The sequence below is a fragment of the Podarcis vaucheri genome (assembly GCF_965113315.1).
Source record: "Podarcis vaucheri genome assembly, chromosome: 3".
Classification (NCBI taxonomy): domain Eukaryota; kingdom Metazoa; phylum Chordata; class Lepidosauria; order Squamata; family Lacertidae; genus Podarcis; species Podarcis vaucheri.
The window spans coordinates 47,655,314-47,682,152 of record NC_138761.1 but is presented as its reverse complement, the minus strand read 5'-3'; the positions used below and the strand labels follow the sequence as shown (position 1 = coordinate 47,682,152).

The window sequence follows — 26,839 nt, the reverse complement described above, 5'->3', positions numbered from 1 at the left end:
CAACCTCAGCCCTCCAGATATTTCTGGCCTACAACTCCCATGATCCCTAGCTGGAAGGACCAGTGGTCAGGGATGATGGGAATTGTAGTCTCAAAACATCTGGAGGGCCGAGGTTGAGGAAGCCTGGTTTAAAGTAATCTATGGATAAACACACACAAGTGCTTTGCTCTTCTCCTGCTCCCAGCTGTTCCATACATGGAGGAACCAAACCAGAAATGAGCTAGACTCTGACTTGTTGTATTGCATGAACCTGGCATGGGGTTTGTTCCTCTCCATGCAGACAATAGGTGGAAGCCAAGATTGGCTCAACTACAGCTAAAGGTAGCCTCAGCCCTGCTAACAATATTTCATTCTGTTTCAGGCATCAAGAAATCACTCTTCTTTGTCTGTTGGGTTCCAATAGCACTAATTTCAGAAGCTATGGGAGTACAGTATGTTTCTCTATAGCACGCAAAGAAGAAGAAGCCACTTCTAATTATCTTTTTTATTGTTTGTTTGTAATTTTATGTACGTGGAAAACAGCTTTTAGAATGGATTCGTCGCACAACTCCTTGGCTGGAAAACAGGACCCCAGAGAATACTATGGCGGCTATGCAGAAGAAGTTAGAGGACTTCAGAGATTATCGCCGTAAACACAAGCCTCCCAAAGTCCAAGAAAAATGTCAGCTGGAGATCAATTTCAATACATTGCAGACAAAACTGAGGATCAGCAATAGGCCAGCTTTCATGCCATCAGAAGGGAAGATGGTTTCGGTAAGTAAAGGGGCCTATGAATCTTCCTTGTTGGTTCTAGAATGGTCCATTAAGCCTGGAAACAGCATATGCCTGGTGCTTTACAGAGTTAAGATAGCAAAAAAGATAGATGATTGACCTAAGCATATTGCAATCCAAATTTTTACACTGGGAATTACAGTAGAGTCAAGGGAGATGCACAGAAGGAAATCTTGAGACACACAATTTAACCAATTAAAGGTGTTCTGTTTGCATTCCTCTCCTAGGACATTGCTAGCGCTTGGCAAAGACTTGAGCAGGCAGAGAAAGGCTATGAGGAATGGTTGCTGAATGAAATTCGAAGGCTTGAGCGACTTGAACATTTGGCTGCCAAATTTAGGCAAAAGGCTTCTTCGCATGAAACCTGGGCTTATGGTAAGCTAGAAGCTTGTTGTTAGCTACAATATCCACCCAATTTCACATCCTCTTGTTACGATGGCTGTATGGAATAAATGGTTTTGAAAGCTTTATGCTTCTGAATACCATTTCCTAGAGAAGAGAGGGGGGGCGGCTGCCTTCAGGCTCTGGTTGGTGGGTTTTGTAGAAGCAGCTGCTTGCCCACTGTGGGAAAAAGGATGCTGGACTAGATGGATTGCTGGTCTAAAGTAGGCCGCCTGCTGAGTGCCAGTGTGGTGTAGTGGTTAAGAGCGGTAGTCTCGTAATCTGGTGAACCGGGTTCGCGTCTCCGCTCCTCCACATGCAGCTGCTGGGTGACCTTGGGCTAGTCACACTTCTCTGAAGTCTCTCAGCCCCACTCACCTCGCAGAGTGTTTGTTGTGGGGGAGGAAGGGAAAGGAGAATGTTAGCCGCTTTGAGACTCCTTCGGGTAGTGATAAAGCGGGATATCAAATCCAAACTATTCCTCCTCCTCTTCTTCTTTTTCTTCTTCTCGTTTGTTTGTTTCTTCATTGCATTTATATACCACCTTTTTCTCCAAGGTGGCATACGTAGTTTTCTCCCTTCTTTCTCAGTAAAGCCACACAAAAACCCTGGGAGCTAGGTTAGGCTGAGAGGTAGTGACTGGCCCAAGGACACCCAGTGAGGTTTAGGGCCAAGTGGAGATTAGAACCCTGGTCTTCCAGGTCCTAGTCCAACACTCTAACCACTACACCACACTGGCCTCTCTTTATGTTCTTATATAGCCCTGCTGAGAAGGAATAGGTTTTACAACGTTTTAAAACTTTTTTGGTAGGAGGGGTCAAAAACATGGCTAAATGGGCCAGAGAGATTTATATGGCCTCCATAGGCATTGAAAGAAACCTTTCAATTAAATATAATTTGTACGCGCAACAAGAAGAAATCCCAGTTTTTTTAAAATAATAATAATAATAATAATAATAATAATTTATTATTTATACCCCGCCCATCTGGCTGGGCCTCCCCAGCCACTCTGGGTGGCTTCCATAAAAACCAAAAATACAATAAAATATCACACGTTAAAAACTTCCCTGAACAGGGCTGCCTTAAGATGTCTCCTGAATGTCAGGTAGTTGTTTATCGCCTTGACATCTGCTGGAAGGGTGTTCCACAGGGCGGGCGCCACTACCGAGAAGGCCCTCTGCCTGGTTCCCTGTAGCTTTGCTTCTCGCAATGAGGGAACTGCCAGAAGGCCCTCGGCGCTGGACCTCAGCGTCCGGGCAGAATGATGGGGGTGGAGACGCTCCTTCAGGTATACTGGACCGAGGCCGTTTAGGGCTTTAAAGGTCAGCACCAACACTTTGAATTGTGCTCGGAAACGTACTGGGAGCCAATGCAGGTCTTTCAAGACCGGTGTTATATGGTCTCGGCGGCCGCTCCCAGTCACCAGTCTAGCTGCCGCATTCTGGATTAGTTGTAGTTTCCGAGTCACCTTCAAAGGTAGCCCCACGTAGAGTGCATTGCAGTAGTCCAAGCAGGAGATAACCAGAGCATGCACCACTCTCGCGAGACAGTCCGCAGGCAGATAGGGTCTCAGCCTACGTACCAGATGGAGCTGGTAAACAGCTGCCCTGGACACAGATTTGACCTGTGCCTCCATGGACAGCTGTGAGTCCAAAATGACTCCCAGGCTGCGCACCTGGTCCTTCAGGGGCACAGTTACCCCATTCAGGACCAGGGAATCCTCCACACCTGCCCGCCTTCTGTCCCCCAAGAACAGTACTTCTGTCTTGTCAGGATTCAACCTCAATCTGTTAGCCGCCATCCATCCTCCAACCGCCTCCAGACACTCACACAGGACCTTCACCGCTTTCACTGGTTCTGATTTAAAAGAGAGGTAGAGCTGGGTATCATCCGCATACTGATGAACACCCAGCCCAAACCTCCTGATGATCTCTCCCAGCGGCCGCATGTAGATGTTGAAAAGCATGGGGGAGAGGACAGAACCCTGAGGCACCCCACAAGTGAGAGCCCAGGGGTCTGAACACTCATCCCCCACCACCACTTTCTGAACACGGCCCAGGAGGAAGGAGCGGAACCACTGTATAACAGTGCCCCCAGCTCCCAGCCCCTCAAGACGGTCCAGAAGGATGCTATGGTCGATGGTATCGAACGCCGCTGAGAGATCCAGCAGAACTAGGAAACAGCTCTCACCTTTGTCCCTAGCCCGCCGGAGATCATCAACCAGTGCGACCAAGGCAGTTTCAGTCCCATGATGAGGCCTGAATCCCGACTGGATGTTATTATGCTATTATTCTCATTTTTATCCTGTGTGGAATACCTGCAACCTGGGGAGTTCAGAAACACCCAGAACTGGACAGATCTCCTCCTGGTTTGGGCTGATTTCCTCCTCACTCAACAGGTTCCTGGTGTCCCATCACACATTGTTCAGCTAACCCTTTGGAGAGGCTTTTCTGTATGACGTGGGGGAGAGGACAGGGAAATTTCATACTGTGAATGTTCTTATCCTGGAATAGTGTGCCTTAAAATTCAGGACTTTTTACCTGTCCCCACCTTTCCCTAGACAGACAGTGACGTTATCCAAAGCCCCCAGTTTTTCCATATATTGCATGTTCAAAGCAGTCCTAGAGAGCAAGAGCTATTTTACAAGTCTGCAGAAAGTACCCACTTTTGCAAGTTGATGCTACCAAACTAAGGATGGAAGATGTTAAAAGGTGCTGGTGAGGCAACATTTCCATGTGTGTCTGGCCTGTGAAAACTTTGACCTGTCAAGGGGGGTGGGGTGCAGCCTGCTAGGCATATATTTGGTTTGATATTCCTCCTGATTTTTGTAGAAGCCAGAGAAACAGAAAGTTTATCAAGCACCTTTTCAAACATGACTGGTAAGATGTGTTCAGTTGGATCATTCACAAGACATATAGAGATGGAGAAATCTATCAGTTTGGGATTCTCTTAAGTTTCTCATTTCTCCTTCTCTTAGGTTTTCCACATTTCTGCATCAGCCTGTGATTTATTTATTTTTTAACGAAAAGGCCCTCATGAAGATTTATTTACAATTTCCCCTAAATTACACATTTTTACAAACTAGATAATGTATTTTTAATGCTATTTTCACCAATCTATGCATTTTTATGCAAGCTTCCCCATATACATTATTTACACTTTATTTGGTTGGAAAACTGCATTGCAAAATTCAAAGAAGAGCAGATTTCAAAGGTCTGCTTCTCTGTGTACTTGAGCCATTAGCAATCAGCTTTCCTAATGAGAAACATAAATGGTTTTGGATTTTCTTTCCTCCTGCCAGGCAAAGAGCAGATTCTGCAGCAAAAGGATTATGAAGCTGCGACTTTGACAGAGATCCGTGCTTTGTTGAGGAAACATGAGGCTTTTGAGAGTGACTTGGCTGCTCACCAGGACAGAGTGGAACAGATCGCTGCCATAGCCCAAGAGCTGAAGTATGTTCCATTTAGAGGCACGCAGCTGCTGACATTTACCCGATAAACTCTTTCCAATAAATTCGATAGTGTCATAGGTACAATGTAAGAATTCCACAGATAGCTTTGTAAGTGTTATTATCTTGGCCTCCTCATTGAAAACCTTTCTTATTTCTTCCCAAACTAAAAATAAAAGCCTTTGCAGGGCAAAGGCAAATAACAAACCTTCTTTTCTGTCCTCTTCCTCATCAGTAACTCTGACATGTGAGATGTCATTTCTGATTTTACATGTTTTGCTTGAGGGATGCCAAAGGGAGAAAGAGACATACAGAAGTTTGAAAGAGGTTTGTTGCTTTATGTGCGTGTAGCAATGTTAAATATAGATATACAAATTTAAAAATAATGTCTTGTTTGCAAAGAGATCCCTTGCTGTCAAATAGGTTTGTCGACATAATCAATGCCCTTTTTAATGCCATGGCCCTGGCACTCCCAAATTTCTCTCTCCTATGTCATAGTCAAGCTTGCACAAATATAAAATGCCACTTTTGATGTGATATAGGGAGTTGTAAATAAATAAGGTAATCAGAAAAGCACGGAGAAGTATTCAACTTAATTTTACTCAGAGTACACCTATTTAAAATAATGACCATGACTATAGGAGGTCCATTAAATTAAAGTGGTCTATTGTGAGCAAATCTAAGTTGAATACCACCTACAGTGTCAATCTGCAAACCTATGTACATGAATAATGGAGTTCTCTGATTAGGACATTTTTTTTTTTGTCTTGTTGATCATTAATACAGGTTGTGCATATTAATTTTTATTTTTGTGTTCGTTTGCTCTTTTTCATCACTTGTTATACTTGTGTTATGCCCCATTGATTTCAACAAGAAACATTTTTAACACATTCTGATTTCAAAGGTCACTGGGACTTAGAAAGGTTGAATTCACTTTTTTATTTTAAAAATGTCTGCATCAACTATTTCTCCAAGGAAACTGAAGATGGTTGACTTGCAGGTGGTAATGAACACAAAATAAAGCGACCACAATCCTTAAACATCCCAATGCATATTTAAATTTATAAATTAACAATACCCAATCTGCTTTAACCAGTTCCAGCAGCACAATAAGTAATATAGAACCGATGCAGAAAAAATGGCAGAGTTAGCCAAAGGCCTTTCATCAACTGCCTGAAGCATTCTAGTGATAGGGCTGGTGAACTTCATGGCACAAGGCCCGATCCACAGCTGACATCAGTTTCACGTCCCGAGGTCAGAGGATTTGGGGCAGGGCCCAAGATTATAAGATGGTGTGGGGAGAAAAATATAGGAAAAGACAGATCCTAACATAGCCAGGTCCTAAACCAGTAAGGGCTTTAAAGCTTAAGACCAACACCTTGAATTGAGCCTGGAAACGAATTGGCAGCCAGTGCAAATCACGATGAATTCAAAACATCAAGCTCCTAGCTCTGGCATTTTGCACTAATTGAAGATTCTGAATGCTTTTCAAGGGAAATGGACCCATTACAGTTGTTTTGAATTGTGCCATGGTTCCTGTTACCATTCAATCGTTTATTCATTTCATCTGCATATTAGACAAACAGACAAATAGTACTTGGGAAGAATAGCACAATTCATCAGAGTTAATCATTGCTGCTGATTTCAGTGGGTCTTAATTTCAAGTAAGTGAATATGATATTGCAAGCTGAATTAGCGCTTCTTTCCCCATGTGATGGTAAGTTGAACAGTACTAAATATCAGTGGCAAATCAGTCATTGCTACAAGAATTTAGTTCCACTTAAACTAGCCTTTTTTATCATTTCCCAAAACAGTTTCCACAGAATAGCAGATTAGAGGTATAAAAAGTAAGTCTTCCTCTCTGGAAATGGTCCTTAGAAAGATGGGTTGTCTAAGAAACTTGGGACATGATGTTGATTATAGCTTTTCAGTTAGCTCTGCTGGTTACTGAATCAGGCCTTGGGAGAGATAATTATTCCCTTTCTGCTTTCTGGGTCGGCATAGCTCCATATTTTCTGGTCTTCATCTCTTGGCAGTGCAGGGTTGCTATTTTTGGAGAACAATTGGAGTGTGTGACCTTGAGCTACACTGGTTACAGTTCAGTGTCAGCTTGACCATTTTCTCTTAGCAGCTGAGAGCTGCTAAGAGCATAAAGGTTAAAGTTCTTAAAGGCTTGTTGACCGATGGGTGTCTGGCTACATCCTGCATGCATGTGTATGTGAGCAAGACTGCTTCAACTCACAACCGCTATTGACTGCCAGAGTGTATAGTCCCAGAAATAGTAGACAGTGTGTGAGTGACAAGACTAAAGATGCAAAGCCATTCAAAATCGTGAAGGGATGAAGCAATGGATTCCCCATTTATAACCTAAACCAATTGAATACTAATACATTGAATACTAATAGCCAATTGACTCATAGTCCTAAGCACTGCTTATTTGTTGTAAGGGTTTGCATATGCTCCCTTTGGAATTTATCTCATATAGTACTTGCTTACACATTTATCATATTCTGAATACTGCTAGGACATCTCTTTCCACTCACATAGCAATAAAATTATACTGGTCCAATGTTCTCATATAGAGAAGGTAAATGTTTGCTTTGACCCCTACTAGTAGTGTCTTCCATTAGTGTGTTTAACACAGGTGAAATAGTGGCTTCTTTCATTTGATTAATGATACTGGGAATCAGTGACTTATTTTAACAAGTTCTGTCCCTTTAAGATGCCAGTAAAAATCAATGCAAGGCACAATGGGTTGTATCCAATGCTATCTATATGTGAGCAGAATAGACTTCTGCTCATGCAATGGACTTTATACCCTCCCCACTTCTGCAGCCCTCTGTGCACCCTCAAAATATGATCCAAGTGGCTGAGGAACCTTCCAGAGAAAGTTTTTGGGGTTCACAGTTTTGGGGGAGCTGACAGAGGTAGGAAAGTGAAGTCCCATTGCACAAGCAGAAGTCCAGCCAGTTCTTGTTTTTATTGTTTATTCACATGAAACTCTTTGCCCTGACTTAAAGCTCAGTGTAATATAGCTTAAGAATTCCCCCTTTCAGGTGTAAGAAATCAAACACCCCTTTCCTTGTCTGGATTTTAAAGGGTGTTCTCCTGTTAGATTAAATTTCAAATTGGTATGGATGTACTCACACCATAACAATGTCTGTGTTAGATAATGGCATGCAGAGAGCATGCTGGTAGCAGCCAAAAGCTAAATGCAGCATATGATGAGCCAGTCATAAAAGTCAACTAGCTTGAGGATAAAGTGCATGTATTGGCTCTCACTAGAATCACTCAGCTAATCTGGCAGAAAACTGGTCTAGATAAAGTCTTGTCTCAAACTTCAGAAATCAGGGGTAGGATCCAAGGAACCATGAAACTCGTTCCATGAGCTCCAGGGGCTTTAGACTCTTCCCCCACTTTCTCAAACAACAGACCTCCAAGGCAAACGGGTTTCAAAAGCACTATTCTAGACGGGAGATGATGGTGGAACTGGTGCTGCTCATGCTCACAAGTTTTTTGCAACGTCCGCTGGACGTTAATGTCATCATTGCAGTGTCAACCCATGCCAGGTTCCCGCCCCCTTTGATCCAGTTTTCCCTACTGTGAAAAACCAGAAAAGTAAATGTAACATGTTATACATCTGCGGCCACTGCTTCTGTGGAAGCTTGTGGCAGGTGGTATGTCGTTGCACCAAGGGTTTCTTTGGAGGAAAGTGCAGGGTATCAATCTAATCATTAGTACAGTGGTTCCTTGGTTTGCAACCATTTTGGATTACAACCACGTCAAACCCTGAAGTGTGTGTCACTTTTTTGGATTACAACCAATTTTTTTTAGGAGGCCCCATTGGTGAAAGCGCACCTTGGGTTACAACCTGTTTTGGTTTACAACCAGACCTCTGGAATAGATTATGGTTGTAAACCAAGGTATCACTGTGGTAGTAGTAGTAAGAAGAAGAAGAAGAATGTGTGGTCATGTCTTGGTGCGTGGTCACCACCACCACATTCCCTACTTTTGTTGGTTCCTAATGACTGCGGTCCTTTTCTTTTAGTGAACTGGACTACCATGATGCTGCAAGTGTCAATGATCGGTGCCAGAAGATATGTGATCAGTGGGACAGGCTGGGAACACTCACTCAGAAGCGGAGAGAAGCATTGGAGGTAAACCTGACATCAAGGAGCAGCTCGGATTTCTCAGGCTAGCTGAGGGATTTTAACAGATTGTGGCAGACTGCTGAGTGATGCGGAGTGAACATTTTCTATGGTGCTCCATTACCCTTAACTTCTTCTTCTTCTTTGGTTGTGTATGTGTAAAAAAAAAAAAAAAAAAAGGCTGACTTGCTTATAAAAGACTTGTCCCCGCATTACTGCCAAAAGAAATTACGCGAGTGGATGTTAGAGTTGAGGGGATGCTTCTAGCACCACCCTTTGGAAAGCTGGCACATGGCATGGTGCAAATTTCTTTTTACAATTCACGACTGAGTTAGTTTAACTAATCTGTATCCTTTCCCCCCACCATTTCTGGGTCACAAAGCTGCTAATGATAATTTTCAGAGTACAATGAAAACATAGAATCAACACGCCTCAAAAATCAACTGCATATTAGTACAGGAATGCAGGCAGCTGTCACCACTCAGTTGATAGAGCCTGAGAACATTAATATCAGGGTTGTAGGTTTGAACCCCACATTGGGCAAAAGATCCCCATATTGCAGGGGGTTGGACTACATGACCCATATGGTACCTTCCAACACAAAAATTCAGTGATTCAATATATCGAGTCAGACAATTGGTGCATCTTGCTCTGTATTCTCTGCACTGACTCACAGTGGTTCTCTGGGTTTTCAGAAGAGGGCCATTTCCAGTCCGACCAGGAGATGCTGGGGATTGAAACTGGATCTGTTCACATGCAAAGCAGAACATGTATTCTGCCGCTGAGCTATGGCTCTTCCCAATCCTATATGCCCCTTGTGCTGGGGGAGTGGGGGAATGGCTGCCACATCCATGCCTACTCAGCATAGGAATGGAGGAGAAAGCACACAACACACAAACGAAAAGAAAACCCTAAAAAGAAAGAGACATGCCTCCAGCATCTCTGGGAACATAGCCAAGGTCACCAGTGAGGAGAAGGGCAAGTGGCAATGCTGATATGTAGAAGGAGTCAGTGAACTCAGAATGATGTGAACATGCTTCCAGTGCAAACCTCTGAATCACAGCATACAGAGCAGCCAAATCCAGTTGCACTGGTGGTGACACAGCCAGCAATGACCTCCCAAGTGCCTGTCCCCAGGAATCTCTTTTGCTTTCCTTTACCTGTGCACACTCAGAACTTCCTTTAACTTTGGTAGCGTTTTTTAAACGGTTGCAGACCCTATCCAAACTGTAAGCCAAAGTGAGTGTATGCTTCTAAAAGCAAGGCTCACTTTGTCCGTTTCTGTATGTTTACTTCACAGAGGACAGAGAAATTGTTGGAAACAATTGACCAGCTTCACCTGGAGTTTGCCAAGAGAGCTGCTCCGTTCAACAACTGGATGGAAGGTGCAATGGAAGACTTGCAAGACATGTTTATTGTTCATAGCATAGAGGAGATCCAGGTAATAATATTATTCTTATTTTTCATTGTGAGCCTAGAGAAGTGAAGATGTTCCCTTTTCACTGTGAAGAAAGTGCCTATACTATTGCAGCCCTATTAAAAGACACATCAAATATTGCTTGTCCTTATTTGTGTGTTAGAAGAAAAAATAAATCCCGAGTCATGAATTTTATAAACGTGCAAAGACTAGGCACATTCATCCTGACACGTACATCTTCAGGATCTTATGGTGGTGATGGGGTGCGGAGAGGCAAGAGATACTATTTTGGAATGACTAGACTGCCAGACTTGGATCAGGGAGACTTGAATTTAGTCCTGCTCATTTCATTATTTCCCATGTTGCACAGATATATCCCTATCCTTCTCTGCCCAGGGGGAGGTCATTGAAACTGAGTGGAGGGACCATTTCCAAATTTGTAAATGCAGCGCTTCTGAAATCAGGCAAGCCTCAATATAATGTTTAGTACAGGACGTCCTCTTTTCTTCTGTGCATGGAGCCAGCACAGACTGTGAGATCAGCACAGACCTAATCATCAGCTAAGTGTGCCATTTGGCTGGCCTTTCGGCGTTTGGGAGAGAACTCTGTCTAACACCAGCTCCAGATTTTTGGGCGTCAGCCGGCCTCCCTCTCTGAATGAAACTGCATCTACTGTACATTTTTTTGACCCTCTCCCTTTGGCCTAATCCACACAAATGCTCAGAGGAACAGTGTGGGACACTGCTCCTTCTCCTCATTCTTGCCACCGCTTGCATGCCCACAAGCAGCATGCAAGGAGAAAGAGGCTCTTGGGGCTCAGTGGTCCCTCTGCTGGGGTGTGGGGTGTTACAGCTTCCTGACAAGACCACCCCCATTACCAGTAATGGATATGTGTGGCGTTCGTACAGAGCCCCCGGTCGTTTCACGGACTATTGACCTGTATACCACTACTTTATTGTTCCGCTGCCACCGATTTTGTCAAAAAACCCCTGGCTTCCCTGGTGAAGTATTGAGTCTCAGTCAGGTAGAGTTAAAAATGAAGATTAAAGTTTATTTCAAACACAAACAAGTTTTAAAATATATTTGAAATGCCGTCACACTATTCCCTCTCAGTCTTGTCCCTGTCTCTAACTCACTCTGACTCCTCTATCTCCCCCCCCCAAAAAGAAGCACCCAAACCAACTGTCAAAACCTCTGAGCTGAGCCTCAAAATCAGGGAGGCTCCGCCTACGGGCTTTCTTATTGGTCAGCCTATTAACCCTTTCTCTCCCCCAATACAAACATATCCCCAAAGAATGGGCAAACACCACATCATGTGATTATTATTATTATTATTTTACTAATTGCTAGGTCTATCTTTTTGAGAGCTCTGGGTAGGTCAGTTAACCTTCCCTTGAAAATATTTTCCACAGAACTTAGTTTGAGATGAACAGCTTAGAACAAACCATCATGGCCACAAGTAACTCCCTTAAATTCATGCCCATACAGTAGTTTCCATACACCAGTGTACTGATGTGCTAATTAAATGTTATGCACAAACGTGTTTCCCAGACATAGCCAGAATATGGGAAAATCCAGACGTATCGCAATGTCTTTGGTGGTTTTCTTTAAAAATAGCTCAACAACATGCTAATTTGCCAAATTTGGGCAAAACTAAGAAAAGCTCAACTTTTCTGTATGGATTTTTACTGTTTGAAATATGACAACCCTATTCAACACAAGTGCTCCCAATTTCAGGGATTCTTAACACTTTCCCTGCCTGCTGTTTTGTTGTTGTTGTTGTTTGTTTTTACTTCAGGTGATTTCCCAATAATTATTTTCACCTTGGAAGGTTCAGAACATGTGTTTTAAACAACTCTACCCAGAATCTCCTCCAAGCTGCTTTTCCTCTTACAAGGGAGAAATCAGGACTCTGTTACATGCATTTCTGTGTAACATGTAGTTAACCCCTCAGTGTTCAGCTCTGGGCCTCCTCTTGTCTGTCTACCAATAATGATGAAGTGGTGGCTTTACATTGAGTCTGTGGAATTTATCAGCTATGCAACCTTGCTTATATTTGCATACATACTAAGATGGGAGAGGGAATATGACACAGGGCCATATAGCTGGCAATGCAACTGTATGTATCCTTTCATTTACTCCTCTGCTTCTGATTTCAGAGTTTGATCACTGCCCACGAACAGTTTAAGGCCACTTTGCCTGAGGCAGATGGTGAAAGGCAAGCTATTGTATCAATCCATAATGAAGTGGAAAAAGTGATTAACAGTTACAGCCTCAGGATAAGTCCTAACAACCCTTACTCCACTGTCACTCTGGATGAGATCCGTACCAAATGGGATAAGGTACTGTAAGCAGGAAAATAATTTAGTTTACAATTAATGGAAGTGTAGTGAAAATGTCTCCTTTCCAGAATTTGCCATTATTTTTAACAGTTTACAAACAGATCCATACAGGTGGGGTAATACTCCACCCTTAAAATGGAATTTTGTACTTTTAGTGTTGGTCTGAAGCTAGTAAAAAGGATTGGGGTGGGTATTATAGCTATGTAAGAAGCTGTTTGCTCTTTTAAATAATTGTGGGTGTCTGTTGTGGGGATGGCTTTGCAGGTAAGGAGGGACAGCAGTGAGACCCACAGCCAGATTACGATTAGTGTTTCTAATATTGGTTTTAGAAACATTTCAAGAAAAGGGCTTGAAATGGCAGGGAAGTATCGGAGCAAAGACTGCTCTTGCTGCTTTTCAAAACTTAAAAAAAAACCCTAATACTGAGAGAATAACACACTAAGGAAATTTAAAAAGGGGGGGGGAATTAAAAGTAAGAATTCACAAAACAGCAGTGGTAGTGAGAGAGGTTGTACTACTGTCACCCAAAATATCGTAGATGCAAGCCAATATTTCTTTGCACCTGCATTTCACATGGTAATTGCAATATGCTCACGGTAGAAATTTTTTCCTTGAAGTAAAATATTACATTTGGGCTACTGAAGCAAAATGTGAAAGCCAGACTTCTGGACTTGGATAACAGATGGTAGAAGCATTTATTTAATTAAAAACCGACTGTACTAAATGGTCCTCAACGATAGGCTGCTGCCACCACACCTACTATGGCTGCAGTTGGTGCAAAGCATTCAGTGGGAGGAGTGAAAGTGATAAGACAAGGTGAAGCTGTCAGTATAGGCAGCAGATTCCAGAAATCCCATTTCCCTTTTTCTCTGTATGACATTAAAAAAAAAGAAAGAAAGGGTGGAAAGGGCCGTTCTTTCTTAAAACTACTTTCTTCATTTGTGAAAATATCTAAGGCTGTGGTTCCCAATGTGATCGTGAGTTGTTAACAGTTAATGGCCTTTTAGGCTTCCTTCCCGTGAACAGGAGTTCACTTTTTGAAAAATAAGAATTATATGTCACGGGGGGTGGGGGGCATCAGGATTTTAGAGATGCTTGGGTGGGGCATGGCCAAAAACAGATTGGGAACCACTGATCAAAGGGTAGCACCAAGAGGATTTCAGGGTTGACATTGATACGGTTTTAGAGAGGTCAGCGATTTCAATACGATCAGCCACATGCATTTGTAGCCTCCTGCTGCCCCAAATCCTCTTATGTTTCAGCATCTGACTTCCTACATACCAACTCAATTTTGCACATTGGCAGGTAAAACAGCTTGTCCCAGTAAGGGATCAATCACTGCAAGAGGAGCTGGCCCGCCAGCACGCAAATGAACGCCTGCGTCGCCAGTTTGCTGCTCAGGCCAATGTCATTGGACCCTGGATCCAAACCAAGATGGAGGTAATTCTGACTAAGATGTGCAGCTTTTACTGTTTCCTTAGAGGTGTATGCAGAATGTCAAAGGCTCCATCACTCCACAGGTGCTAAACTAACGAACAGTTACTTTATCTCGCTATCAGTTATATCTTACTATCTTTTTTTAAGTGCCAGAAAATACACAACAGAAAATGGATACTCCTTGTCAGGGGTGGGTGAGTCTGGCAATGTAAGTCAGAGGGGTAAAGCAAGAAAACTGGGAATTTGACAATGGCATTATGGGGAGAATCTTGTTGTACTGGAGGTCCAGCGAAGAAGATACTAGTGTGGTTGATGCAGAGCAATTTTGCTACTGAGGAGCGCCTCCATAAGGAAAGGTACATAGCCCAACTGAATGGTGGGGATACAGTTCCAAACATAGTTGTGGCTTCCCTCAAAGAATTCTGGGAACTGTAGTTTGTTTAGGGTCCTGAAAGTTGTTAGGCAACCCTTTGTAGAGCTACAGTTACAATCACCCTTCTCAGGATTCTTTGAGGGAAACCATGCCTGTTTAGATGGTTTTAGAGTGCTTTAAATGCATGGTGTGGATGTGACCATGGAGACAGGATTGAAAGAAGGAGACCAAGGGGGATGTGACATGCAGAACAGAGACAATGACAAGATACATAAGAGAAGATGTGGAGCGCAAACAGAGGCAGAAAGGTCTATATATGTTTTACACGCCGCTTGAGGTCATAACAGTGTTACGACTCATCCTCACAGTAAAAAAAAAGTGAACACTTTCATACCATCAAAGAAGGTGGTGCAGGCGGAGAAACGTTTTGGAATTGCTTTCTAAGTAGAGCATGCACAGTTTGGGGTGTTTCCAGATGAAGGGTTTTGCAAGTGTTCTGTGTTCCAGATCTGTGGGTGATCTCCATGCTGATTGCTACTAGAGTGGGTGAGCAGGACCATGGCCACAGTGTCAAATCCTTCCTGGAGGCACTCCTTTCCCCTCTTTGAGTTGGACAGTATGGTTTTCAGCTAATAGGAACTAGGTAGTAAGCCATCTTCTGTAACAACCACAAGCGTCGCGATCAAGGGTGGGGCACCTGTGGCTCTCCAGATGTTGTTGGACTCCAACTCCCATCAGCCCACCTAGCATGGCCTATCGCCCAATGACATCTGGAGGACCAAAATTTCCCCACACATCTGATTATTATATACAGATACCTATCTATGCCAATGCACAAATATGAGTGTTCCTACCTCCCTTTGCGAATTTTGTAAATTTAGTTTACTGCTGCTTTAAAATGTATTTACCATAAAGAAATATATTTTGCAAACTAACATTTTTTCCTCTCTCTCTCACTCTCCCCCTTTGGCAGGAAATTGCCCGGAGCTCTGTTGACATAGCAGGGCCATTAGAGGACCAGATGAACCAATTAAAGCAGTTTGAGCACAATATCATAAATTACAAACTTAATATTGACAAACTAGAAGGAGACCATCAACTGATTCAAGAAGCCCTGGTGTTCGATAATAAGCACACCAATTATACAATGGAGGTAGCCACTGAGTTCTTTCTATGTCATTTAGTTATATAGCACATTCTTTAGTTATGTATCCTATCTGCAGCATCGCTGCTGTTTGCATGATTTTCAAGGTGATAGTCACAACTTTATGGTGCATTCTTGTGTGAATTCAAATGAGAAATCAAGGGTGTTTTCATTCAGTTCTAGAACAGGAAAAGGTGCATTGCAATATAACAATACTTTGTGTTTATATAATGTTTTAGACTGTTCAATGAGCTCCAGAGATAGTGGCTTGGTTCACACAGCATACTAAGCCCAGAGTGGGCTCCCAGAGAAGAACTCTCAGCCTCTTTACTATTCCCCAGTCCTTTTTCTCAAACTCGTGTCCCTATTAAAAACAGGCACCTGCCGCTCTTTTGGTAATTGAGGCAGATCTACATTTAAATGCTCAACTCTGTCACCATCCTGCACACCTGAGACTGAAGTGTGCCTAGCCTAAGCCCATCTTGTCAGTTCATGGCAAATGCCTGTCTCATAGCTTTAACATGTAGCTTTTTTGCTGCCTCAGTTCTAAAGCTGGTTCAGCTATGGAATGCTTTCTGCTATAGAAAGCCCCTTACGTTTTTTTAATTCTGCTATAAGACATCTGTCCTATTGCAAGCCGCTTAAGAAGATTAAGTTGCTGTGTACCTTGGCAGCTTTTGATCTTAAATGTAGATAGTTGCACAGGAAAAATAGCAATGGAATGCATTCACCCCTTCACTCTTTAAATGGGTGGCATTTTAAAAAATGAACCATGAACTTGCTCTTGCATTTCACAATAGAAAGACAGCCCAACAAATCATTTGTTTATTTGATTTATATCTCACCCAATATCCCTCAGGGCTCACGTCGGGAAACAACAACAATAAAACAGGATTTATGAAATGGGATCGTAAAAGATTGTGTCTTGTAGAAAAATAACAGCTAAAATAACCCTCTATTTATCTCCACTAAATGCTTGCAAAATAGAATGGGCTTAGCTGCCTTCAGAAGATGCTACTGTTTTGTCACAGACTCCCAGAGGAAGGCAGTAGCAGAGCTGAGAAATAGGCAGCCATTAAGAATACTTCTCTTACTCCCCTTAGCAGTCTTTTGGGTCATTTGGAGGACGCCCAGTTCTCTTAAATTGTTCCCTAAAAGCCACAGGAAACCAGTGCAGATGCTAGAGTACTGCTATACTTGCTTCCAGAGAGTCTTCTTCATCATGTAGATGAGCACCAAGCTGGGTACCATCTCCCATCTTCTAGTAAACCTCAGGCACACTACAAGATGGAATATGAAAAGTTGCGATGGGGGGAATGGCATTTGCTACATCCAAACCTGAGGCATAGCTTCCTTACCAAATGAAGTTGTGAAAAGTAGTCCCTAGCATTACCCATGATCTGGAAAAATGCAGGGATGGCGCCCCATTCCTTCTAGACTAGGGCTTGAGGGCTACATTGTCCCTTGGCCAGTCCTCCACGTGTTCGTGGGGTGTGTGGCCAAAGTAAAAGTGGGTGTGGCCAAAACAAACGATTGTGGTAACCCATACTCTCTTGTGCGCACACATACACATCACATGAACACCCACAGCACACCCTCACACACCCTCAGTGCACACACCACAAACACACATACACCTAACACACACACAAGCCTGTTTTCACTTCTGACTCACACCCTCCTCTTTGTCCCCACCCTCCTGTCCTCAACCTCCATCTTACATCTGAAAATAAGACATAGGAAGAGCATACCTAGCTTGTATTTCACTGATAATGAAGTCAGGGATAGACTTGTTGTAGCTGAGGATTTGCTTTCCTGAGGCACACCTTGTACAGTACCTCCCTATACTATAAAATGCTGAATCTCGCTTTATATACCCCCATGATTAGCCTTGGTCACTGTGTTACTGTCGTAGTGCCCCCCCCCCTTGACTCCAGCTCTGATCATATAATCTAGGGATTGTGTCACTTCTGCTACACCACAATAATAGGCAGGTCTATTCACAGTCAAACCCAAATATTCCTAGCAGTGGATCTCTCCAGCAATCACCCATCATAGCCTTTCCGAATCTGCCAGGTTAGTCCTCATCCTGAAATGTTCTTTACGGCAATATTTCTACAATATTTATTAGCCAGTAACTGGTGTTTTATAAATAAGCTTGTCAAAACATTGTCTGAAATTCAGTTGCTAATTGAACAATGCAGATAAATAGAAAACCAGAATACAAATTGGTTTAAGTGAGTAGGTTTCCTCTGACCTATCATTCTTTTATGTATTTGGTAGCAGTTCTACTTATCAATAGTTTCAATCAATCTGCCAGTCGGTTTTCTCTTGGGCTGTCTTTAAAGCATCCCGGTTTCTCTGCCACAGCATATTCGTGTTGGATGGGAGCTGTTACTGACCACCATTGCCCGAACCATCAATGAAGTTGAGAATCAGATTCTTACAAGAGATGCCAAAGGAATCACCCAGCAACAAATGAATGAATTTAGAGCATCGTTTAATCACTTTGACAGGGTACAGTAGCCCATTTCCTTTCTTTTTTTAACCTGAAACTGGTGTGCCAGAAAGCATGTGTGTGCTCCTCTGCTACTGTCTTAATGTTTGTTTATTAAGCCTTTCTTTAGTCCTCCCCTAAGCCCCTACCTGCAATTCACATCTTTTCTACCCAAGAAGTGCCCACTCAGGGCAACCCCAAATCTATTTGGAATGTCTTACTCCTGGCCACATGACCCGGAAGCTGTATGCCAGCTCCCTCAGCCAATAAAGCGAGATGAGCGTCGCAACCCCAGAGTCGGCCATGACTGGACCTAATGGTCAGGGGTCCCTTTACCTTACTCCTGGCCAACCAGAGCTTCTCATCCAGAGAAGCATAAACATTCCAGAGATGTCTCCACACAGCCTTGATATAGTTCCCATCTCTCCTGTTTCCTGGCAGTATTCCTGTCCTTGTACTCAAGTCACTGTCTTCTTTCTCCACCCCACTCATCCCCATTTCTGTGAAAAAAGCTTAATTCAAATCCCCTGTGTGCATCAAAATAATGTGTGAGTGGGACTGCTCTGCTCATGCCAGTCATGCTCCCTCCAGGTGTATTTTGAATGGGCCTGGGTTCTGTATGCAGACCAACATATGTATGTACCTAGTGTTCTTCCACATGATCTTGGCCAGAACATGGCTGGAGAATGTGATGGCTGCAGGGGCAGGTCTATGCAGCATAACCCCACAAAACCTTCAGACATACTTCCAAAGCATGAGGGGTGTGCATGACGTGGTTTAGTTAGGGTTACTGAAGAAATCCACTTTATATCTCAGTATTTTGGGATGAGGATAAATACTTTGTGTGTGTGATCCTATACTCCCTTATCAAGAAGTGAAGGCTGAAATGTTGAAGCATAAATTGGTAAGATGTATACAAATGGAGTCAGGGAGGCAGAGGAAAAGTTCAGGGAACAACGATGTTGGGATTTGTATTTGAAAAGAGCCCCAGTCCTCTGCAGGCTTTGAAACTGGAAGTAACTTTCACTCCAAGTTTCCACCTAATCAAAATACTAGTGACCTCAATAATATAGACTGTTTAGATTTCAGCTGCAGAGGTTAGCAGGTATTTCCAGATATTAGACATCTGTCTGACATAATCTAAGCATCCATTCCCATCCCTGAAGTGCTCAGTCTGGGTCTGTAATCCAGTTGAATTAAAGGTCGTCTTCTCTGTATCGATTTCCTGTACTTCCTGTTCTAGTGTTCCATACCAGCTTCCTGAACTGCTAAATACCTTCCAACAACTCACCAACAACTACCCCCAGAACTCATCCATAATCTCAGACAGCACCCTATTACTTTTTCGACGACTTCATTTGTATTTTCCACCAACCATGTGTTTAGGTGGTGCACAAAGCATAATGTGAAATACGCCAAGGGATTGATTGATGGTTGAAGTAGTTGACACCTGTTTCTAAGGCCAATCAAGCAGAAATTGCACAGATTAATAGGTTAGATCAGAGGTTTTCAACCTTTTCGAGTCCATGGCTCACTTGACCGACCACCATTCTTTCTGCGACACACCTATGGGGCTCAGGAACCCAGTTGTCACCCCATGCCTGCATAGCTAGCAGCCTCTCACCCTTTCTTGAACACCCTTTCTTGTGGAGTGTTCCAACAGCTGCTCTTCTTGGGAGTCCTCCAGGCAGCCACTGCCGCTGCCCCTGTTCTCTGAACTCCCACCCACTGCCCCCAAAAGAGGTGCCTGGGAAGAGGAGAGTGGCCTCCAACGGAGAGTGGCCAAAGGCCAACGTGAGTCCTTACCTTAGGAGGCAGCAGTGTCAGCAAGGAGCACTGTGGAAAGGCTCCCCTTCAGCCCTAGGCAGGCCTTGCACACAGCAAGCACAAGAAAGGCCAGTGCAGCATCTGCCTGCCTGCCCAGCCTCCCACTTGTCTATCCATTCCCAACAGGAAGGGCTGGTGGACTGGCTGGCTGGGCTCCCTTGCCTGCTTGCTTGCTTACTCTGAGGCCACCTCAGCTTCTGGCAACCAGCACCCCTTGGCCAGCCCCAGAGGCACCATTCGCCTGGGGAGCTTGTAGCCAGGGCTGCTGCAACAAACAGCCACACAAGCCTTTGGGAGGCAGAGACATGAGAGGGCATCAGAAGAGGGAGGGAAGAGGAACAGAGGCCAGTGTTGCTTGCACACACCTGACCATCCTTCAAGGCACCCCAGGGTGCCATGATAAACTGGTTGAAAACCACTGGGTTAGATTATTAAGTGGTGTTTGGCTAGCTGGCTCACATTTCTCAGACATAGCTCTATAACATTCTTATGCATGTGCTTATTCATGCCTGGCAAAAAAAAAAAAAGCAGCTCCTAGAATGTATTACTCTTCCTGTTTAGAAACAGCTGCAAAAGAAAATTGCTTTCGAGCTAATTAATTCTGTTGTTTCTAAAAGTGCTTTTGATTGGATGCTGTACTTAAGCAGAAAAATAAAAGGAAATGCAGTGTTTAATTCAGTGAAGAACAATCAGTAAAGATCCATAAAATTAAGATCCTGCCTGATAAATATGGTTTAAACGCTTGTGCATATTGGATCCAATTATTAATGTCTTTGATCTGATTTTCTAGGGATTATTCCATTTAAATTAGGTGGTAATAGCTGGAAGGGATGCATGTGTGTATGTCAGAGAGAACAGACCTTTTCACACCATTGTTTATCCAGACAATAAATGTGCTTTTGTTAGCTAGTAATTTGTCCAAATACCTTTTCTTATGGCAATAATTTTGACATTGGTGTATAATTTAATGTTTGTTAAATAAGTTCTATCTAATTTGGATAGAAATCTAATTCTTCCCCACATACAACAGCCATTACAACTGAAATTACCTTGTGGAAAGTTGTTTGTGTTTTTTGAGCCCCTTTGGAATAGATTGCTTGTGACACGAAGCAATGAGCATCAGAACTCCCCATTCCCTAGATGCCATTGGACCCTACTATTGGAGTTGTTTTGAGTTCATTATTGTTGCATGCTTATATTTGATATGGATAAGCAACTAGTGGTCAGAGACCTCAGTCCTTCCCTGATGGAACTTCCGCAGGTGTTCCATCTGGCCCTTAGCATAACAAGGAACACCTCTTCCCCTACCGTCATCTATCTATATGGTACCCAGGTTTGTCCTTTTGGATGAACAGTTATGGGGGAGGCAAGTGATTTCTGTTGGTAAGCAGAATGTGTTAACCGCTCTCACTTCTCTCTGGGTCAGTAAAGGAAGGCCTCTAGTTCAGTGGCAGGGGATCATTTTGCACGCAGAACGTCCCAGGTTCAATCCCTGGCATCTTCAGATAGGGCTGGGAATGTCGCATCTGAAACACTGTTGAAAGTCAGTGTTGATAGTACTGAGATAGATAGATCAATGGTCTGATTTAATAACCCAAATTAATTTTTTGTGTACCTTCTTCTCTTCTGTGGTTCCCCTGCATGACATGACAGTCTGGCAGTTTGGGTACCAGTGCCGTTAAAGCAAATATGAGAGATTTGTGTCTTTCCAGATGTTGTTGAACTCAGCCCCAGCTAGCTTGGCCAACGGTCAGGGATGTTAGAAGCTGTAGTCCAACAAGACCTGGAGGTCATAGGAACCCTGTTTAGGGAAGCTTGTAATGTTTGATGAACTACTGTATTTTAATATTTTGTTGGAAGCTGCCCAGAGTGGCTGGGGTATAAACAAACAAACAAACAAACTATTATTATTATTACCCCATCCATGGAATAAAGCTTGCTTCTGCAGTTTAGGAAAGGTGGAAATAATACAGGAAAACAAACTAAATACTAAAATAAACTATGGCAATCAGTTCAAGTAACCTCCACATCAATGTCTCATTAAAAAGTTAGATCTCGGCAGTTAATAGTCTTACTTTAATTAATATAATTGCCTTCCAGTGGAGCTTTAAAAAACCACCACAGGGTAAAACATACAACCTTTTAATTCCACTTATCCTGATCCCAGGCAAAGGAATCCAATAATTGGATGCAAAGCAAACCATCACTCCAACAAATAAAACTATAAAATAATTCCAAGTCCCACAAATAAGTACTTTCTGCTCAAAAAAATCAGTTTTGGGGGAACATGCCAACAATGCCTATATTACAAATCAGTCTTTAAAAGCACTGTAATTCTTGACAGATGTTACAACACTAATGTTAAAAACAATTAAATGTATGCCACTCCAGTGTTAAACTTTCCTTTCCCCTTCCCACTTTGTCTTCTTTGATTCTGTTTGCTGCATCTCATTGGCCCTTTTCTGACATTATTTCTAGTGATGTTTGCTTTCATGTAATCTACTTCTTCCTCCCTTCAACTGATGGTTGGACTGGTCCGTCAAAAAAACACGCTGTGTATCATGCAATTGATGGTGGGGTTATTTTAACTTCATGGGAATCCTGATGAACTGCTTGCTTGTGATTTGTGAAACCTTTCTTGCTATGTTCTATGTACTTCTTCCCATCAACAGAAGAAGAATGGGCTTATGGACCATGATGACTTCAGAGCCTGCTTAATTTCCATGGGCTATGATCTGGTATGAATTTTAAGATACAATTTTGTTAAAATGTTCCACGTGCTACAGATACAGCATTTTACACTACAGGTGCCCTAGCAGAATTATGGATGCTTTCATAGAACAATCACCGCAAAACTCAAGGTACTCAAAATCTTAGTTTACCAAACTTGTTTCTTCCCCCCTATAGCCATGTACAAATGTATCTGTATGCCTTTGTGGACATAGACATTAACTTAAACATTATTTATCCACAGATAAATTCTAAAGGCATACAAATACAGCAGAATATATTCTGTTTCTTTTCTGGATAACGTCAATCATTTACTTAATTTTTTTTTAATAAAACCAAGCAGCTCCATAAACTGATTGTTTAAAATTTAATGGGACGTGATTCAACTGAACATTTGTGTGAGCAGGAGCCAGCACAATGAGTTGCAATGAGACTTCCCAGTCTCCTCCTCTGCATGCCCTCACCTGCTTTGGGTGGTCAGGCGAACCCCCAGAAGAGTGGAGATTGTTCCATATGGCAAGCAGAAACGCTTGTGCTGACCAAACTATCGTAATAGCACAACTTTGGATTCCACCTCTGGTTTATTATGCTTAGCTTTTATTTGTGCTATGCTTCAAGACCACAATTGAATAAAGCACCAGATTTCAGTGGGCTTACACCTGCTTAGCTCTCTTTGTGACCCATGGCTATGAAATAATCCCTTCCTATCTGAAAATAGTTAAAGGAAATTTTTGCATACATAAAAATAATGACAATTTGGACACACAAGTGAATTTTGTATTTTAAAAAGCAAAACTGTGAGATTGTATATATTTGCTTATATAATTCTTTCTGATTTTTCCCTCTACCATGACTGATTTTGAATCATATCCAAGGGTGAAGCTGAGTTTGCCCGAATCATGTCCTTAGTTGATCCCAACGGTCAGGGAACAGTCTCCTTCCAATCTTTTATTGACTTCATGACCAGAGAGACTGCAGACACTGACACTGCTGAACAAGTTATTGCTTCTTTCAAGATCCTGGCTTCAGATAAGGTCAGTGTTTTTGTCTGCAGATGGTGGGATTTTCCATTTTCCTCAGCTCATACAGGTACCCAAATGCTAGAAAAGCTGAACAAAACGTTCTATAACCTAGGTTAAAAACAGCAGGTTAAATAATACTCACATGGCTTAAATAAAGGATAGCAGCAGTATGGTTTTGGCAAACCAGAGTGACATGTCCGCTCGTGGCAATTCTAAAGAAACTTGACCTAAATTTTACAAATTCTACAGGCCCCAAATTCTGCAGCTGAAATTAAAAAGTACACACAAGCTCAAATTTTCTAATGAGGAAAGCACAATTTTGTCCAGGCAGGTTGCTGCACAATCCTTGCTTCCAGTGAAAAATGCCAAGGATCAGAGGAGCTACACATGGGTGTCATGTGGCTTGTGTGAATCAATTGTATCAGAGGCCTGTAAAATATGTAGAAATGCCCTAGCGTAACTGGTAGGAAAATCTATGAGAATGCAGTATGATATATTTATGGCATACCACAGTTTCCCTGGGCTTCTGACCAACCCTTATAGAATTGCCACTGTAGGGTACAAACAATAAATATTTCATATATTATTATTTTTTCTGATGTTGAGAAGTTACAGGAAAACCTCTGAAGAAATTCCTTTTTATAAATCTTTGCAGCCTTATATTCTTGCTGAGGAGCTGCTTCGAGAACTGCCACCCGAACAAGCTCAGTACTGCATCAAAAGAATGCCAGCCTACAAAGGTCCAGGTGGTGTCCCTGGAGCTCTGGATTATACCTCATTTTCATCAGCATTGTATGGCGAAAGTGACCTGTAATGAGTAGCAGTCACCTTAGGCATGTTAAGTGAATATAAATGTATTACCCTCCAGTTTGCCCATTGAAAAGTGTGGCAAGCTGACTTCAAAATAAGTTTAGCAGGTACATTCAGTGAGTAACCAGTATATCAAATAAAGTGTGCAGCATTGATAGTTTTTTACATCGTTCATATGTAGTTTGTCAGCCTTATATAGTTACCCACTGCATTTGCCTAACGCCTTACTTGGTTGTAATTTAAAGTAAAAAAACAAAGCCTGTAGGAAGTATTTCTCTCAGTGTCAAGTTAGGAAGCCTCAGGAAAAAGATAAAATATCGAAACCTTTTGAAAGTTTAACCCATTAAAACATTAAAATTCATGAAATGTTTTCCTTAAGAATTATCCACGTTTTATGCGAGTCTTTCACAGTCTCCCTCCAGGTGCCTGTTTTTTTACTTTCATGCTGAAGTAGTGTTCTCATCTGTGGAGACCAGATTTGGCACGCTTCTGCAGGGAGAGTTGCATATACGAGAGAAACAGGGAAATGAATCAAACCAAGAACATACTACCTAATATCACACGGAACTCTAATTAATTAATTTATTTTAATGTGTAACTCTGTTTTTAATTTTGGTTTGGCTTTCTGTTGGCATAAAAGTCACAGAGCCTCAGGAGTTCCATGTCAATGGATGGATGATTTAAAGCAATAGATTATATTCAGCTAAGTCATATTCAGAGCACAGCCATTAAAATCAGCAGACAAGTTACGGAAGTCCGTTTATTTCAGTGGCTCTGCTCTTGAATATGACTAATATTTGTTATCACCTAATACCTGGCTTTTACCTGGGCAGCTGAAAGGGCACAAAATTAACAGGATAATATAAAGAAGCTCAACATGTTTGTGTTAAACTGTTTTTCTTTATGCTGTGTTCATTGTTCTGCTGCATTTTTTTTGATTAATGCTGAATGTCAGTTTTTAACCAGGTTTTTTTTTTACCTTAGTACAGCAATTGTATGGCAAGTTATTAGTAACCATTTGTCATCTTAGAAGCCTATATAGAGCAATAAACTTTTTTACTTGAAGCAGTCGTGGGGGGGATGCAATGCAAGCACTTAGAAGTTTCAGCAAATGGCAAAGAACACCATACAGCCCTGTATTCTTAAAATGTGCCTGTTAAATAAAGCCTGCTTTTCAAACCTTAAAAATGGATTTAGTTATGGAGATTCATTCAGTATACCTTCAAAACAATGCGCAACTAGATATACTTGGTGTCTTTCCCCAAATTTTCTCCCAATTTAGTTGATTTCCTTTGGAGAACTTTACTTAGCAAGCCACTTGACCACCTTTTCTTTCTTTTACATAGAAAATGTTAACTATGCTTATAAGTAATAATTTGACCATAAGGAGTGGTGACAAACTCCTTCTCAACAAAGGTGTTGACTCAGGAGAGTTGGGGAGACCCTACACATTGTTTTTAGCATGAAGCAGCACATGGTCTCCTGCGTTTTGGGAAGTTGGGGCACATTTGGAAAAAAACTCTCATTGACATTTTAAAAATGTTTAAAAGGGCAGGGTGGTGGGTGCCAAGAGGATCCCAAGTCTAGCATCTGTTACACACATGATATGGTGCATCTGTTTGCATTTGAAACACAATCTAAGTGTACAGGTGTCTGCAGTTATCAGCAGGAAATTCTTCACACCCAGCTTAGACTAAAATGCCTCCAGTTCATCCTCAATACTCCATCTCTAAAGAATGCTGTGGGGTAGGGGTTTTTTACTTGTAGCTACTGGGAAGAGGGCACAAGGAGAAGGGGACGACAGAGGATGAGATGGTTGGATGGTGTTCTTGAAGCTACCAGCATGAGTTTGATCAAACTGCAGGAGGCAGTGGAGAACAGAAGTGCCTGGCATGCTCTGGTCCATGGGGTCACGAAGAGTCGGACACGACTAAACAACAACAACTGGGAAGACAGTATATTTGTTAAAATATATCAAGTTCAACCATGCTATGCCTATTATTATTCTGTTCAGGCTACATCTTTGGAATCATGTTGAGTATGCAGTCAATGGCAAATACTACAGTATGTGTTCCTTATCCACACTATATTGACAACTTATTCACATTTGACAAATGTGAGGTACTGTACAAACTGGCACTGCTTGAAAGATCACCACACAGAGGTACCAGTTTACACACACAGAGTCTCCATCAGAGAATGGCATAGTGGCAGGTCCACCACCACCCATTACATGGTGGCAATTACTTTGTGAGAGCCAGCCCTTAGTCAATCAAAATTATCACCATAGAGTGGATGGATTTGAGCTCCCCTTTAAGACCTCCTGCAGACACAGGTAGGTCATTACAACAAAAAGGTTTTGGGCCCTGTGCACACCACCTGCATTTAGTGTCACTAGCCTCCATTGCAAAGGAATATGTGGAGTTCTACAGAATGAACTATTTGCATATAACAGCCCAGCCTTGACACAAAGATCAATTTGGCTCCCATTC

The 26,839-nt window shown here is 42.3% G+C and overlaps 1 protein-coding gene across 1 annotated transcript in view; it reads left to right on the top strand.

Annotated features, from left to right (window-relative positions):
- Positions 1–25,535, top strand: part of ACTN2 (actinin alpha 2) — a 51,759-nt gene extending 26,224 nt beyond the window's left edge. Inside the window, exons 10-21 of the mRNA XM_082215005.1 lie at positions 523–753; positions 999–1,146; positions 4,454–4,604; positions 8,649–8,757; positions 10,049–10,189; positions 12,325–12,507; positions 13,813–13,947; positions 15,291–15,470; positions 17,832–17,978; positions 22,458–22,523; positions 23,391–23,549; positions 24,193–25,535. Of these exons, the coding sequence (XP_082071131.1) occupies positions 523–753; positions 999–1,146; positions 4,454–4,604; positions 8,649–8,757; positions 10,049–10,189; positions 12,325–12,507; positions 13,813–13,947; positions 15,291–15,470; positions 17,832–17,978; positions 22,458–22,523; positions 23,391–23,549; positions 24,193–24,351 (1,809 nt within the window). The 3' untranslated portion in view covers positions 24,352–25,535. The remainder of the gene's footprint in view (positions 1–522; positions 754–998; positions 1,147–4,453; positions 4,605–8,648; positions 8,758–10,048; positions 10,190–12,324; positions 12,508–13,812; positions 13,948–15,290; positions 15,471–17,831; positions 17,979–22,457; positions 22,524–23,390; positions 23,550–24,192) is intronic.
- Positions 25,536–26,839: the final 1,304 nt, after the last annotated feature.